The sequence below is a fragment of the Lissotriton helveticus genome, chromosome 4_1 (assembly GCF_964261635.1).
Source record: "Lissotriton helveticus chromosome 4_1, aLisHel1.1, whole genome shotgun sequence".
Lineage (NCBI taxonomy): Eukaryota > Metazoa > Chordata > Amphibia > Caudata > Salamandridae > Lissotriton > Lissotriton helveticus.
In genome coordinates this window covers 417,596,082-417,609,216 of record NC_136063.1, presented here as the reverse complement: position 1 = coordinate 417,609,216, position 13,135 = coordinate 417,596,082, and the positions used below count along the sequence as shown (strand labels likewise).

General features: G+C 49.0%; 1 protein-coding gene across 2 annotated transcripts in view; it reads right to left on the bottom strand.

Annotated features, from left to right (window-relative positions):
* The window catches only part of RGS22 (regulator of G protein signaling 22), a 1,652,097-nt gene that overhangs the window by 949,496 nt on the left and 689,466 nt on the right, over positions 1 to 13,135 (bottom strand). For both annotated transcript variants that reach the window (XM_078686958.1, XM_078686959.1), the window contains exon 10: positions 150 to 330. In XM_078686958.1, coding sequence (XP_078543084.1) covers positions 150 to 330 — 181 coding nt within the window. The remainder of the gene's footprint in view (positions 1 to 149; positions 331 to 13,135) is intronic.

Sequence of the window (13,135 nt, the reverse complement as noted above, 5' to 3'; positions counted from 1 at the left end):
ATGGAGGGAAGGATTTCAAGGACAGGTGAACAATCAGTCTGAGGTGGGAAGGACACTACAGCAAATATAGAAATTGTAAATCAAATGCAATTTCAAGGAACATTAACACTTTCTTGTCAATAGGAAACATTTGATCCCACGTTGCCTACCTGAGACAGTGGTGTAGATATTATTGGTAGGCATGATTTGGCTCGTAAAGGAAGCAACGTCACTGTGTGCGGAAAGGGGAGCACATCTCGCTTAGGTCTCAGCTGACGAGCTTGCCAGAGCTTGAGTTTTGCAGTAACACCTTCTGCAGCAGCAGAATGGGCTGCACAAAATCTGGGACCCCTTGAAGAGAGAGGAAACACACAGTTGGTAAGTCAATATAAGCGTGACTGTTTATTAAGACCAAGAGTACACCTTGCTTCACTGCAGATACTTTAAGCTACTATATTTTCTGCATTATTTAACCTGGACTTTCTTTGCGAAGGTCCCCAACAACATGAACGTTTATTGTAGATACAATTAAACTTTTTACTCCTCCCATAAATATGAATGTTTCCATTTAACACCTTTTGTCATTAGTCAAAACCCAATTACATTTACTTTCTCCCACAGCAAAGATTCACAAATACCAATGGTAGAGTTGGTGTCAAATATAAATATTGAACTCTTTCACCCTTCTCCCTATTGACAGATTTTTCTTCCGGATATCGATTTGTCTCAATTTGATTTCATAATCTGTTTATTGCACTTAAGCCAAGGGCCAAGCAAAGAATTTTGCCTTAATTTTACCTCTCTGTTTTGTCTCTGCACTATGCTTTACACAGCTGAACTGCTACTGGGTAGAAAGAGCAAAACACTCCAACTAATTACTTTATTTTATGCATATGTGCCCCCTTTTGTTCCAGTTTCTCATCCATATGAACAAGTTACTTACCTTCAGTAACGCTTTTTATGGTGGATACAGTCTCTGCCTGTCGATTCCTCACCTTGTGAATATCCCCTTGCGTCAGCAACATTCGAAAATTCTTTTTGTAGCTTCGCGCCGACCTGGACGACGTCACAGAGGCACGACACCGCGCGCAACTCCGCTGACGTCACCGACTTCATAATAGGCCCACGCCGGCGTGATGACATCAGTTACGCCCTATTTTCCGTGCCTTCGAGGCACACGGACGGACCAACATCAGTAGATATATACACAGTATACACAGTACACAAATGTCAAGATAACACACATAGTGTGAAACCAAGCAGAAAAGCAATTGAAATAATACTTTTCCCTCAACAATAAAAACATATTAACATAACAGTTACTCAGGTATAGAAGAGTGGACAACGGGGAGGCGAGTGGGTCAGTGAGGAATCCAAAGGCAGATACTGTATCCACCAGAAGAAGCGTTACCGAAGGTAAGTAACTTGTTCTTCTGATGGATACATCTGCCAGTGGATTCCTCACCTTGTGAATAGATTCCCACAGCAGTCCCCATTCCCGGAGGAGGGTGTCCACTCTCCTATACCAGAAAATCCTGGAGGACAGAAAGCACAAAGTGGCCTTCCCTCCTCACTTCGGTATCCAAGCAGTAATGCTTCGCGAAAGTGTGGAGGGAGGCCCAAGTTGCCGCTTTACAAATGTCCTCAACAGGTACACCCCTAGACAAAGCAGATGTTGAAGACTTTGCTCTAGTAGAGTGGGCTCTTATACCCTCTGGAGGTTCCTTACCAGCCAGGGCGTAGCAGATCTTGATGCATAGATTTATCCTTCTCAAAAGTGTGCGCTTGTGCACAGCTCTTCCTTTTCTGCAACCAGCAAATCCAACAAACAGCTGGTCATCAACTCGATAGTCCTTAGTCCTATCAAGATAAAAGCTCACTGCCCTCTTAGGGTCCAGACGGTGAAGCCGCTCTTCCTCCTTGGAAGAGTGAGGGGGAGGATAGAGGTAGGAAGGGTAATAGACTGTCCTAGATGGAACGGAGTAACCACCTTAGGCAGAAAAGCAGCACTGGTCCTAAGAACCATTCGTTCAGCATGAATGGTCAAGAATGGGGGCTTTGAACTAAGAGCTTGAAGCTCACTTACCCCCCCTTGCCGAGGTAATTGCAACTAGGAAAACCGCCTTAAAGGACAACAACCTCAAGGGACAATTATGTAGAGGTTCGAAAGGGGAACCCATTAGAAAAGTAAGCACCAGATTCAAGTCCCATTGAGGCACAATAAAAGGAGTAGGAGGAAATTTATTTGTAAGGCCCTTCAGAAATCTTAAAACAATAGGAGATTTAAATAAGGACGGCTGATCCGGCAGACAGAGAAAAGCCGACAAAGCCGAAAGATAACCTTTCACTGTGACCACAGCAAACCCTTGCTGCGCTAAAGAAAGAGCAAATAGGAGTATATCTAACAAATGAGCCCTCAAAGGGTCAATGGACTTCTCCCCACACCAAGTCACAAATTTAGACCATCTGTAAGAATAGATCGACTTAGTGGAGGGACACCTGGCCGATAGAATGACATCCACCACATCATGTGGGAGAGAAAAGGAATTCAGGTTGCCCCGTTCAATCTCCAGGCATGAAGATGTAAGGTCTGGAGGTGGGGGTGTAGAACCTGTCCCTCCATCTGAGAGAGGAGATCTGCCCTGAGAGGGAGACGGAACGGCGGGCACAAGGAGAGGTGGAGAAGATCTGTGTACCACACCCTTCTTGGCCAATCCGGGGCGACCAATATAACTTGGGCCCGGTCTTGGCGAATCTTCCTCAGAACCCGAGGATTCAAGGGTATGGGAGGAAACGCGTAAAGGAGTTGCGAGTCCCAACTCAACTGAAACGCTTCCCCCATGGCTCCCTGCATCAGAAACTGGAGGCTGCAGAATGACGGGCAGTGAGCATTCTCGCGAGTGGCGAACAGGTCCACCTGAGGAGTACCCCACATCCGAAAGACGTGACAAACTACCTCTGGATGAAGCCTCCACTCGTGGTCGGCTGAGAACTGCCGACTGAGACTGTCTGCACGCATGTTCAGTTAAATTCTGCAGCCTTTCTTATGACCACGTGATAAGGTGTCACATCCTTAGAAGAGGCGTCAGAAACAGAGGTCAAATCCCAATCAGGGGACAGTTCAAGACCACTAGCCTCTCTCAGATCATCGAAAAGATCCTCTGAATCCTGCAGCTCACCCTCTTCCATTTCTGCTTCACGATACCTCTGCTCTTTCAGAAGTCTCTGTGCCTCGTGCCTCACGCCTCGACTTCTCCTTCATGAATGAAGTCGCCGGACCCGGAATCGACTGCGTCGGAGCCGGCGTCGAGCCCGAAGCCAGAGGACCAGACCACTGAACACGAGGTCGGATCGGATTCGGCATCGGCGTCGAGGGTATCGGCGTCGAAGGTCTTGGCGTCGAAGGCTTCGGCGGCGCCGAGTAAAGCCAAGGCGGCGTCCGAGCCGGCATAAATGGCATTAAAGGCGCTGGAGCGTAAGTCTGGGGGATACCCAGATTGTATGCTAATGGACCCGTGGGACCAACCGGTGCACCAGAGGGGTACATAGCTCTTGAATACAATCCATACATAGCATTCAGGAATTGAGTAGGGTCCAGACCTGGAGCAGGAAAAGCTGGATAAGAGCCCACAGGCTGCTCTCGAGGGAGCGGAGTCTTCTTGACTTCAACCTCCACCTCAGGCTGATGCACCGGGGTCTACCAAGAGTCTCAGGAACTTTGGATCCTGAAGTCTGTTGGTCCCATTGCTCTGGAGGACAAATTGTGTGACACAGCTGGCAAAAAGATCAGATGCCAACTACTTGGTTAACACAGAGGCCTCACTGGAGTTCTAATGGTTCTTTCACAAATGTAGGCTGAAACCATAACTGTGCAGGGAATAAACAGTAGCTATACTCAGCCTGTGAAAAGATCTAGCCTGGTGTGCTGGCTGTGCACCGGGAAACCAAAGGAGTGCTCATTATCCTCTGGGTGGTGCAAGCGCCAGATATAGTGTAATTTAGGTCAGCCATCCCTGGAAGTGCTGGATCGGTTTGTGACAACCAGTCAGGTGTGAGAAACAGCGATAATGATCGATGTCCGGTACGCATTAAAGTCACCTCCCCAAATAGTGGGGAATAGAATTAAAGTCACCCCCCACACACACATGGTGGGGGCGTGTGGGTCATGGTGGAGGGCTGGGGTAAGGCCGTACAAGAACTCAGAGTGGCCTGTATTCAGGGCATAATAGCACTAAATTGTCCTCCACCACCACATACAGGTCCTCTGGGTCTACCCTGTGTATTGCCACCTCGAACAGGACCCCCGGTGTGATCCAAATCAGTACTCCTCTCATAGACACCGATGTCGTTGTCCCATACACCTGGCCCTTCTATTTCAAGGGAAGTTTGTGTGATTCTGTTGCCGTAATGTGCGTTTCCTGTATGTACGATATATGTGTGGCGCCGTGTAAGATAGGAGTGAATACGGTGTCTCTTAGTAGAAGTAGCTATGCTCCTCACATTCCACGTCAGCATGTAGTATTGCAGTGTCAAGCCACGCGGTGGCAAAGCCATGGCATCTATATATCAGTGTCAATCTCCCGTCCTTTTAAGCGAAGGAATGTATGAGCAGCAGTGTCAATGTCGGCCAGTTTAGTACATATGAGTATTTCCTAAAAACTGTCTTTAGAATCCCTCCGTTCCACCGACCCTGTCAAGGCACCACATGGTGCCCCGTCCATTGTACAAACATCATAAAGACTACAAACAGATAAAGAACAAAGAACTAATTTTTGTCCGATACGGTAAACTGGGGTGCATGGCAAGCAATGTCCCACAGCTCCTGGGCTAGTAGGTCATCTGCCAGGCAAGGTGTGAGTCTGGTCCAGGATGCTCCACTTCCCTCCCTCCCTCCCCCAGGAAGTCTGTTAAGTCATTCATGTCCAAGCCTGTCATGAAAGCCTGATCGACCCAAAGTACCACAAACGGGTTATTGTTCTGATGCAGCATCTCTGCTACCGCCTGAGACCACTCCTTGGCTTTCTGGTCGGTGGAAGGGTGATTTTGCTGCCTCTTGGAGCGACGACAGTTCGATCTCAGAGTCATCCAGACATCAGTCTGTGTGGCTTCTCTCAGTGGTGTTCCCAGCCCCTTTTGCATGTAACCATGCCCAAGCATCCTTCAAAGATGAGAAGTGAGTATCCTGCCCCTCGATGACCTTAAGCTTTGCCGGTAAGAGGAGTGCATATTAGGCCAAGGCTCCGCAGCTGTTATTTGCCCAAAGCGTTAGTGTTGAGACGTCACTGCACTTCCATGGTGAAATTCAGGAAGGCGTTGATGAGGATACCCTTGAATTGGCAGGGGCCTTCAGACCTTAAAAGCTGGAGGATCAGGTCTCTTGTCTCAGAAGTTCAAGAGACGCGCTATCACTAGGCGCTGTAGAACCCCCCCACCCACCCCCAGTGGTGGATGGCCAGGCAGGCGGTGCGCAGGCTTGAACAAAAAGAGCTTTGGCACCCTGCCGGCCACTGCTGTGGACATAGACCACTGTACCAGAAAGAGCTCCACGCTGGGGTCTTCCGCGGGTTCTGGGAAGCCCAGAAAGCGAACATTGTTCCATCGTGAACAGCCTTCAGCATCCTCCGCCTTCTGTTGCAGGGTATTAATGTCCACCTGCTTCTCTTGTAGTTGATATTCTAATTCCTGCACCGTGGGACGCATCGAGGTCAAAGCAGACTCTGCGTCATCTACCCTCTCTGCCGGTTTCCAGTGGCCTGCGATGAGCAATCCCTCCTCAAGGGACACTGCATCGATCTTCGACTTCAGGGTGCTTTTAGTGTCCAAGATGGCATGCAGTATCTTTCAAACTGGCCCGATTGTTTGTCCAGGGTGGCTTCCAGGTGGCTCAAAGCGGTAAACATCCCTTATTATGAATCTGTCACCCCGCATGTTGTTACAACGCATTTGTTACAACAACCGGGTTGTAACAACGCATACTATTACCCTGCAAGGTGTTACAACAACTTGCGGAAGGGGGAGATGGTGTTGGATCTAAAATCCAATACGTTCTGCACAGACTGGAGTTGGAATAGTTAATTATACTATTCCAACATCCAGCGCCCCCTTCGTTGTTACGACTTGCGGGGTAATGCTATGCGTTGTTACAATGCGGCCGTTGTAACAACATGCGAGGTGACGGTAAGCAGAATAAAAAGGCATATTCCCAAAGGACTATCGCCCGGTGGTGGCACACCCGTCCCAGGGTCCACCCCAGACAGAAAAGGGGGCACCCTGGGAGGCTTAAGCTTCACCATCATTACATGTAGGGAAGCTTAGCATCCAGCAAGGTCTCACCACTGCACAATGTTGTGACACAGGTCCACTGGGCCCTACAAAGTGCTGCTCACCCCGTCACCGGTCAGGAGAGTACCCCACCACCTCCATAGTCCCCGGGTGTCGCCATCTAGTTCGGGACGGTCCTGGCATCCACCAGACCTAAGGGTAGCAGAGAGAGTGTGCAGACCCTCCACTTCCAGCTTAGCCCCACTGCTCACCCTCTCTGCGTTGGCACAATAGGGCTCACCAGGGCTGCCCACAGTCCACAACCTACTTCAGCCGCAATGTGGGTACAGCTCCAGGTCCAAACAAGAGCACCTCCAAATAAGCAGCTCCGCAACGGGCCTACGACTCCAGTACAGCACACAGGATTTGGGCTCCAGTAGCAACCAGGGGCCACATTGTCCCCAGTGTCCTCAAAATGGAGTTGTCAGCCCACTCCTTTGGGGTTCATGTGTTCAGGGCATCCTGTTACTTGTCAAATGACAGGAGAGAGAAGGAGGAGTGATGCCCCCCCCATCGTGATGTGTGGGCCACTGGAGCTCACAGCATCACACTGCATATGTCAGCAAATCCATGGTGGCCACACAAGAATTGGGCCCTAAGCCTGCATAGGGGCTTTATTGGTGCCTCTCCCCCACCGATGGGGCCAGCTGCAAGTGCTTTCAGTCCGCCAGAGGCCTTCGTGGGCCACGCTTTGCATCCCTGCTCTTGGGAGATACTAGGTATGTTTCTAGGGGTATCGTTCCCCACGTCGGAAGGGTAACACATTTGGCCAGGGAGTGCCCTCTATCAACTTCACCAGGGCAGGGGGTTCCACCTGGATCCGACAGTCGCCACCATGTTCCATGCGATTGCGGCTGCAATTAGAGATGTGGCAGGATGTCGTGCGTGCCCTGGCTGGCGCTCCGGATTAAGCAAATACTCCATTTGGCATCTTAACCATGCACCCTGGTGTTTGGGCCACCTTAAGTGAAGGTATTGCCCCCAAAGAGCTAGCCTCGTGCCTAGTGGGACTCCACAGGACTGTGCCCTCTTCCTTAAGTTAAGCATTGGTCATTCCTTCTGTACACTCTTAAGGGAAATATTGCTCCCCAGGACTGTATGGATGTTTCATTCTTTGAGTGTTAGATCTACAGGCTGTCTTTTCAGCCCAGAAGAGCTTTGCAGCAGGTGCAAATATACCCCTTTAACATTCTTGCACCAGCAACGGAAATTAAAACCACAGCATTGCAAACTGACGGTTATATTTCCCCTTTGAACTGTTGCAATTTAAAGCCTTGCACTTTGAAGTACTGCACTTGGAGACTGAAATTTGGTGCTACTCTTTCCCCAATCTTCTCCCATGGATCGTTGTGGAATTTGTTGTGCATATATTGTGAGTTTCGGTTTTGTGAACACTTTCCAATTAATAAATAGGTCTCAGATCACCACATCAAATATTTCTATAGTAATTAACACGCAAGTGCTGTCATAATGGTTAGGGATATATCTCTGGCAATGTAGGAGCTAGAGACTCCTGGTTTTCTTTGCCGATCATTATTTTAAGTATAATTTATTTTTCATAAATGTACTCTTCTTTTATAAATTAAAGCACTTTCTGGGCTATCAGTTATTAACAGTTTTTTAAGTGTATTCCTGAATTCTCGGTATCTAACCTACATCCCCTCCGTTAGAAAGCCTTGGAGCGCCCTGCCTCACTACTCAGAGAGTGAAATGCTAAAAGACAGTACTTGGCCTTCTAGTTTGGCTCTACTAGTACTGTAATTCTAGGCATCATGGGTAAATAACTGCTTGCCATAATTGAAGCCCAGCAACCCCCGACTGCCCTGGGATCCAGGAAACAGGTTTTGCTACTGCCATCGAGCATTCAAAAAAGGTTAAATGCAAGTAGGATTTAATCAGAAACTCTTAGCACTCACTTCTTTTGGAGTAAACAAGTCCAGCGGGAGGGACTTCAACCAATATTCACAAAAGGTGCACTGTTAGTAGGGATCTTATAGATCTTACTCCTTGATACTTTTTGAGTTCCCCGGAGCAGATTTAGCAGGAGAAAAAACACCTGCATGACCCACAAAGTTTGTGCGATAGCACAACTTCAATGGATGCTCTGACAGCTGAATTTTTAGAAACCAAATGCCTTCAGAAATGAAGTGCCTTTGGAACCTTACAGCATTTTGTGTTTTTTATGGCATACAATGTGCATTCTGTATAGCACACATTTGCTATTGCCTTTTGATTTAGGTGTGATTAAATCATGGGGATTTTAGAAAGACATTTTTATTCTTTATGCCTAAGAAAATGTCCAGACATTTCAGATTTAGTCCTTTTTTGATTATTCACTTTTTCCTTTCTTTCCTCCCCCAGTTGTGTTAGTGTAACTTCAGTTATCTTCTTAAATGCTACTGTCAATGCAGTTTAATACATTGTCATACTCTTTAATATATTGAAGTGTGGTTTAGCAATATATCATATGGCAAAAAAAAATGTTCACTATATTGACCTACTACCAGTGGTGGAACGAAACTGAGGTGGCCCGTGCTAAGAACATGGAGGGACCCCTTCTGGACTAACTCAGGAGCTCTCAGTCCAGGGTAATATGCTGAGGGGGGCCCCGTGGAGCTCAGGACCCCCGGACGACGGTGGACTTTCTTACACCACTGCCTACCACTATATCGTACAGGTAAGCAAATGTGAAGTGAAACACAGTAATTAATGACAGCTTAACAATGTAGTAGTAGAGATGTAGTGGATTCAGTATTTTGGTAGGTTCATAAAAATAACCCTGATACAGTGACATATGACCTCTGGTTTTCCATTATTTATATCAATACAGCATTAAACTGCACTGCCCACATTTTTGGTCTCCAAATACATCCAGAAAAAATACTTCTACTTGGCTTTCTTCTACAATCTGTGCATTTTATAACTGATCTGAGTTTAGGTATTTATTAAGCGCAACATCCACAGAGGGTCTCTTGTCACTAGGAAATAATAAGGAAGGACGGGAAAAGAGATACACATTTTTAATAGAGGTTTTCAGTTTATTTCGGTAAAGTCTGTGAAATGGTAATATTTTTAGATAGTATGGTAACTTATTCCAAAGAAGGGAACAACTACCGCCCTATATCCAACATCCCCACTCTGGCGAAACTGCTGGAGAAATGTGTACAAATCCAATTATGCAACCATATTGAGAATTAAACCTCCTAGACAGTCACCAATCTGGCTTCCGTCAAAGTCACAGCACAGAATCTGCACTCACACACATAATGGATGACATACTAAAGATGGTTGACCACACCGAATCATGCCTAATGATACTTCTGGACTTATCCTCTGCAATTGATAGGGCCAAGCACGACAACCTAATGTCCCTATTGGAATGAAGGATGGGCCTCTCGGGCAAAGTGTTACAATGGTTCTCCTCCTTTCTAAATAACAGAACACAAAGAATCAAGATGAAGAATTCACTCTCTCAACCCTCCGCGGTCACCCTGGGCGTTCTAAGGAGATCAGCCTTATCATCCATTCTTTTCAACATACTAATGGGACCCCTGGTGAATGCATTGAAAGCAGCAAATATTCTTTATCACCTGTATGCGGACGACACCTAACTGTATTTAAAAATCCCCACTCCAGAACACTTCATTCCCCTCAATGCTATTCTACAGAACACGCAAAGCTGGTTCACTAACAACCACCTCATGCTGAATACCAAAAAAACTGAATTCATTCTCATCTCTCCACCGAATCACACACCTAAGATAGACCTATGGTTGAAACACCTAACCTCCTTTGACAGTGCTCCCCTCATCATTGACTCCGCAAAATCACTAGGAGACACCATAGACAAACACCTGAATATGCAGACGCACATCACTAATGCCACTAAGGGAGCTAATCACAAGTTGAGTATACTAAGGAAACTCAAACCCTTCCTCCTTCAGGCCGACCTAAAAATGGGAGTGCAAGCCCTAGTGCTACCAAGATTAGACTTTGGAAGCACCACTCTTTGCGGTCTTCCCAAATACAAGCTGGCTCCGCTGAGGGCCACACTTAATGCTGCGGCAAGACTGGTATCAGGAACAAAAAGAAATAGCCACATCTCTCCGACCCTGAAAGCTCTGAACTGGCTGCCCTACGAGGCAAGAATACACCTAAAGGTTGCCTGCATGACCCATGAAGCACTACATAACAATACATTCAGTTACTTAGCTCTAAAGCTAGAAAGGTCGGGAGGTTGCAGACAACTACGAAGTGCGAGTACTTTACTTCTGAAACCGCAATCCTTCCACAAGAAGAGAACCGATTGCAGAGCCTTCTCAGGGATTGCACCAATGATTTGGAACTCCTTAACCCCAGGGGTATGTGGAATCTCTTCCTTTACTGCATTCAAAAAAGAAGTAAAAATACAACTAATGGGGGCGTGGCTAGCCAACAGCCAAGATGGCCGCACACTGAGCGAGCTCTGTGAGTAACGAGCCTCCCTCTAACAATCCGCTCATTAATCCGAACTCTTAGCACTGCCTGAACGGTACGCCCTGAAGCGCAAGCCGATCCGGTACACCCGGCTGTTAACGGCGACTCCCTACGAGCCTCCCTCGCGGAGTTACGCCGTGTACACCAGTGGGGCCTAATTGGAGATTGAAGCCGGGGACTCGAGTACGGAGAGCCCCGGCGACGCACCAACGCCGCAGCAAGCACTGTCTCCGGCACCCAAGCGGCAAACCGGGGGAGGCGCCCCTTCTGCCGACGGCGCTCAAGCCACTCCACGCTGGGCGGCCACCGGCAACCACCGACGTGCTACGCCGGGAGAGACAACACAGCCGGCTCCGGGATCTGGAGCGTGACACCGGCGCCACAGCGGACGCCCAATCCCCGGGGTAAGGTATTGAAAGGAACGAAGGCGCCTGAGAGGGCTGCTCACTCCAGGACTACACCGGGCATACCCCGAGATGAGTAAATACCCGCTACTGGCCCACAAAAGCCGGTGTTTGCCAAGAAGGGGGTCCCCAACAACGGCGGGAAATACCGTTTGGCGCTGGCCTACCACGAAGACTCCAGTGATAAAGGCCTGACTGACAGCTGCGGTAAGCTCCGAACCACAGACGCCGCTTCCCAGCTAATGTGTACCTCCCACGCGCTATTTAATACACTGAGGGCTGTGAAAGGCTGCGAGAGAGGGTACGGCGGGAAAGCGCCAACACACGGACTGAGAGGTCTCTCACTGGCTCCCTCCCCTGCGCACCGACCACCAGAGGCACAGCTCCACACGAACTGGGCTGAGGGCCCACTGTTACAACGCACGGCCGCCACTGAAGCCGCCTGCAACGGCGAACGCACAACTCCTTCCTACTAGGTAGCCACAGAAGAAGCGACCCGCGCAGCAGGTGGCTGTTAACGCGTCTCAAGCCTCCCTAAACACCACACCAGCCGTGATGAGTGGCAGGGGGACCAGAGGCCATCAGACCTCAAAACTGGACAAATTCGCCTATCAAAAGGACCCATCAGACACGGCGAAGGGGGACCTGGCCCGAACGCCGCCGCACCCAGCAGGGGACGCAAACGCCACGGACAGAGTCACACTACATGATGTCATGGCGGCCCTGAAGACGATGCAAGCATCAATGGGTACGATCTCTACGGAGGTATCACTGATTAGGGCTGACTTCGCCAAAATGTCTGACCGCGCACTAAAGGTTGAAAAAACGACTACCGACCTTGTGGGGGACACGTCTGATCTATAGCGGAGAGTCCAAAAGCTGGAAGATGATAACCTCGTGCTCAGGGCGAAGCTGGACGATCAGGAAGGCCGCTAAAGACGCAATAATATCCGCCTGATTGGTGTGCCTGAATCTGTACGCGGGCCGGCCCTGGACCTCTACGTGGAGGACCTCATCTACAAACAGCTGCAGCCTAAAGGTCTGTCGAACTATTTTTCAGTGGAACGCGCCCACCGCATGCCTGGGGGCCAGCCAAAACCCGGGGCCTCACCTCGCCCCATACTGGCCCGCATCTTCAATTTTAGAGACCGGGACGCGATTTTACAAGCTGCTCGCACGAAACCACCGATCAAAATTGAGAATACAGAGATCCATCCGGACTACACGGCGGCTGTAGCCCAACAAAAACGAGGCTTTACAGAGGTGAAGAAAGAACTACGTGCCCGAGAACTCAAGTACTCTATGATATTTCCAGCGAAACTGCGCGTAGAGGCTGAGGACAAAGTATGGTTTTTTGACACGCCGCAGGCAACCCAGGACTGGCTGGAGGGATGGAGACCGGCGAAGGGACCTAAGCACCGCGAAAGACAGCGACATCGCGACAACGGAAGCCCGCGGCTGCAGGACGACGCGGAACATGGCCAAGATGATGAGCTATAGACACTGCGGTTTGGATACATCTCTTGAAACTGCTGCCTTTCAACACGAATTTGCCCACTCCTCCCGACTGAAGATAAGACTTCCTAGACAAGCGAGGGGGAGATGGGACAGCGGGACAGCACCTACGGCTGGCGGTTGATGGTAAGATGCTGGTCACATGCGGGCAACGCCATGCAGGTAGGACATCTAGTTAAGCAAGGCACTGCATGATCGCTCCTAGAGGGGGGGGCTCGACAACGGACACAGAAGTCTCACCCCCGAGAACAATGTTCAATAGTTGGGACTACAAGCACTCTGCTCAGTTGGGGAGGTGGAAGGTTCATTGTCCGCCGGGCAGGGAGGCAGGGTGGGGGGCTGGGGTTCACTATGTTTTGAGTTTACTTTGTTTTAGATTTAGTTTTTTGTTACTGCAAGGTTTAGCTTTTCCTGAGCACGCACCATGTCCACTAGAATTC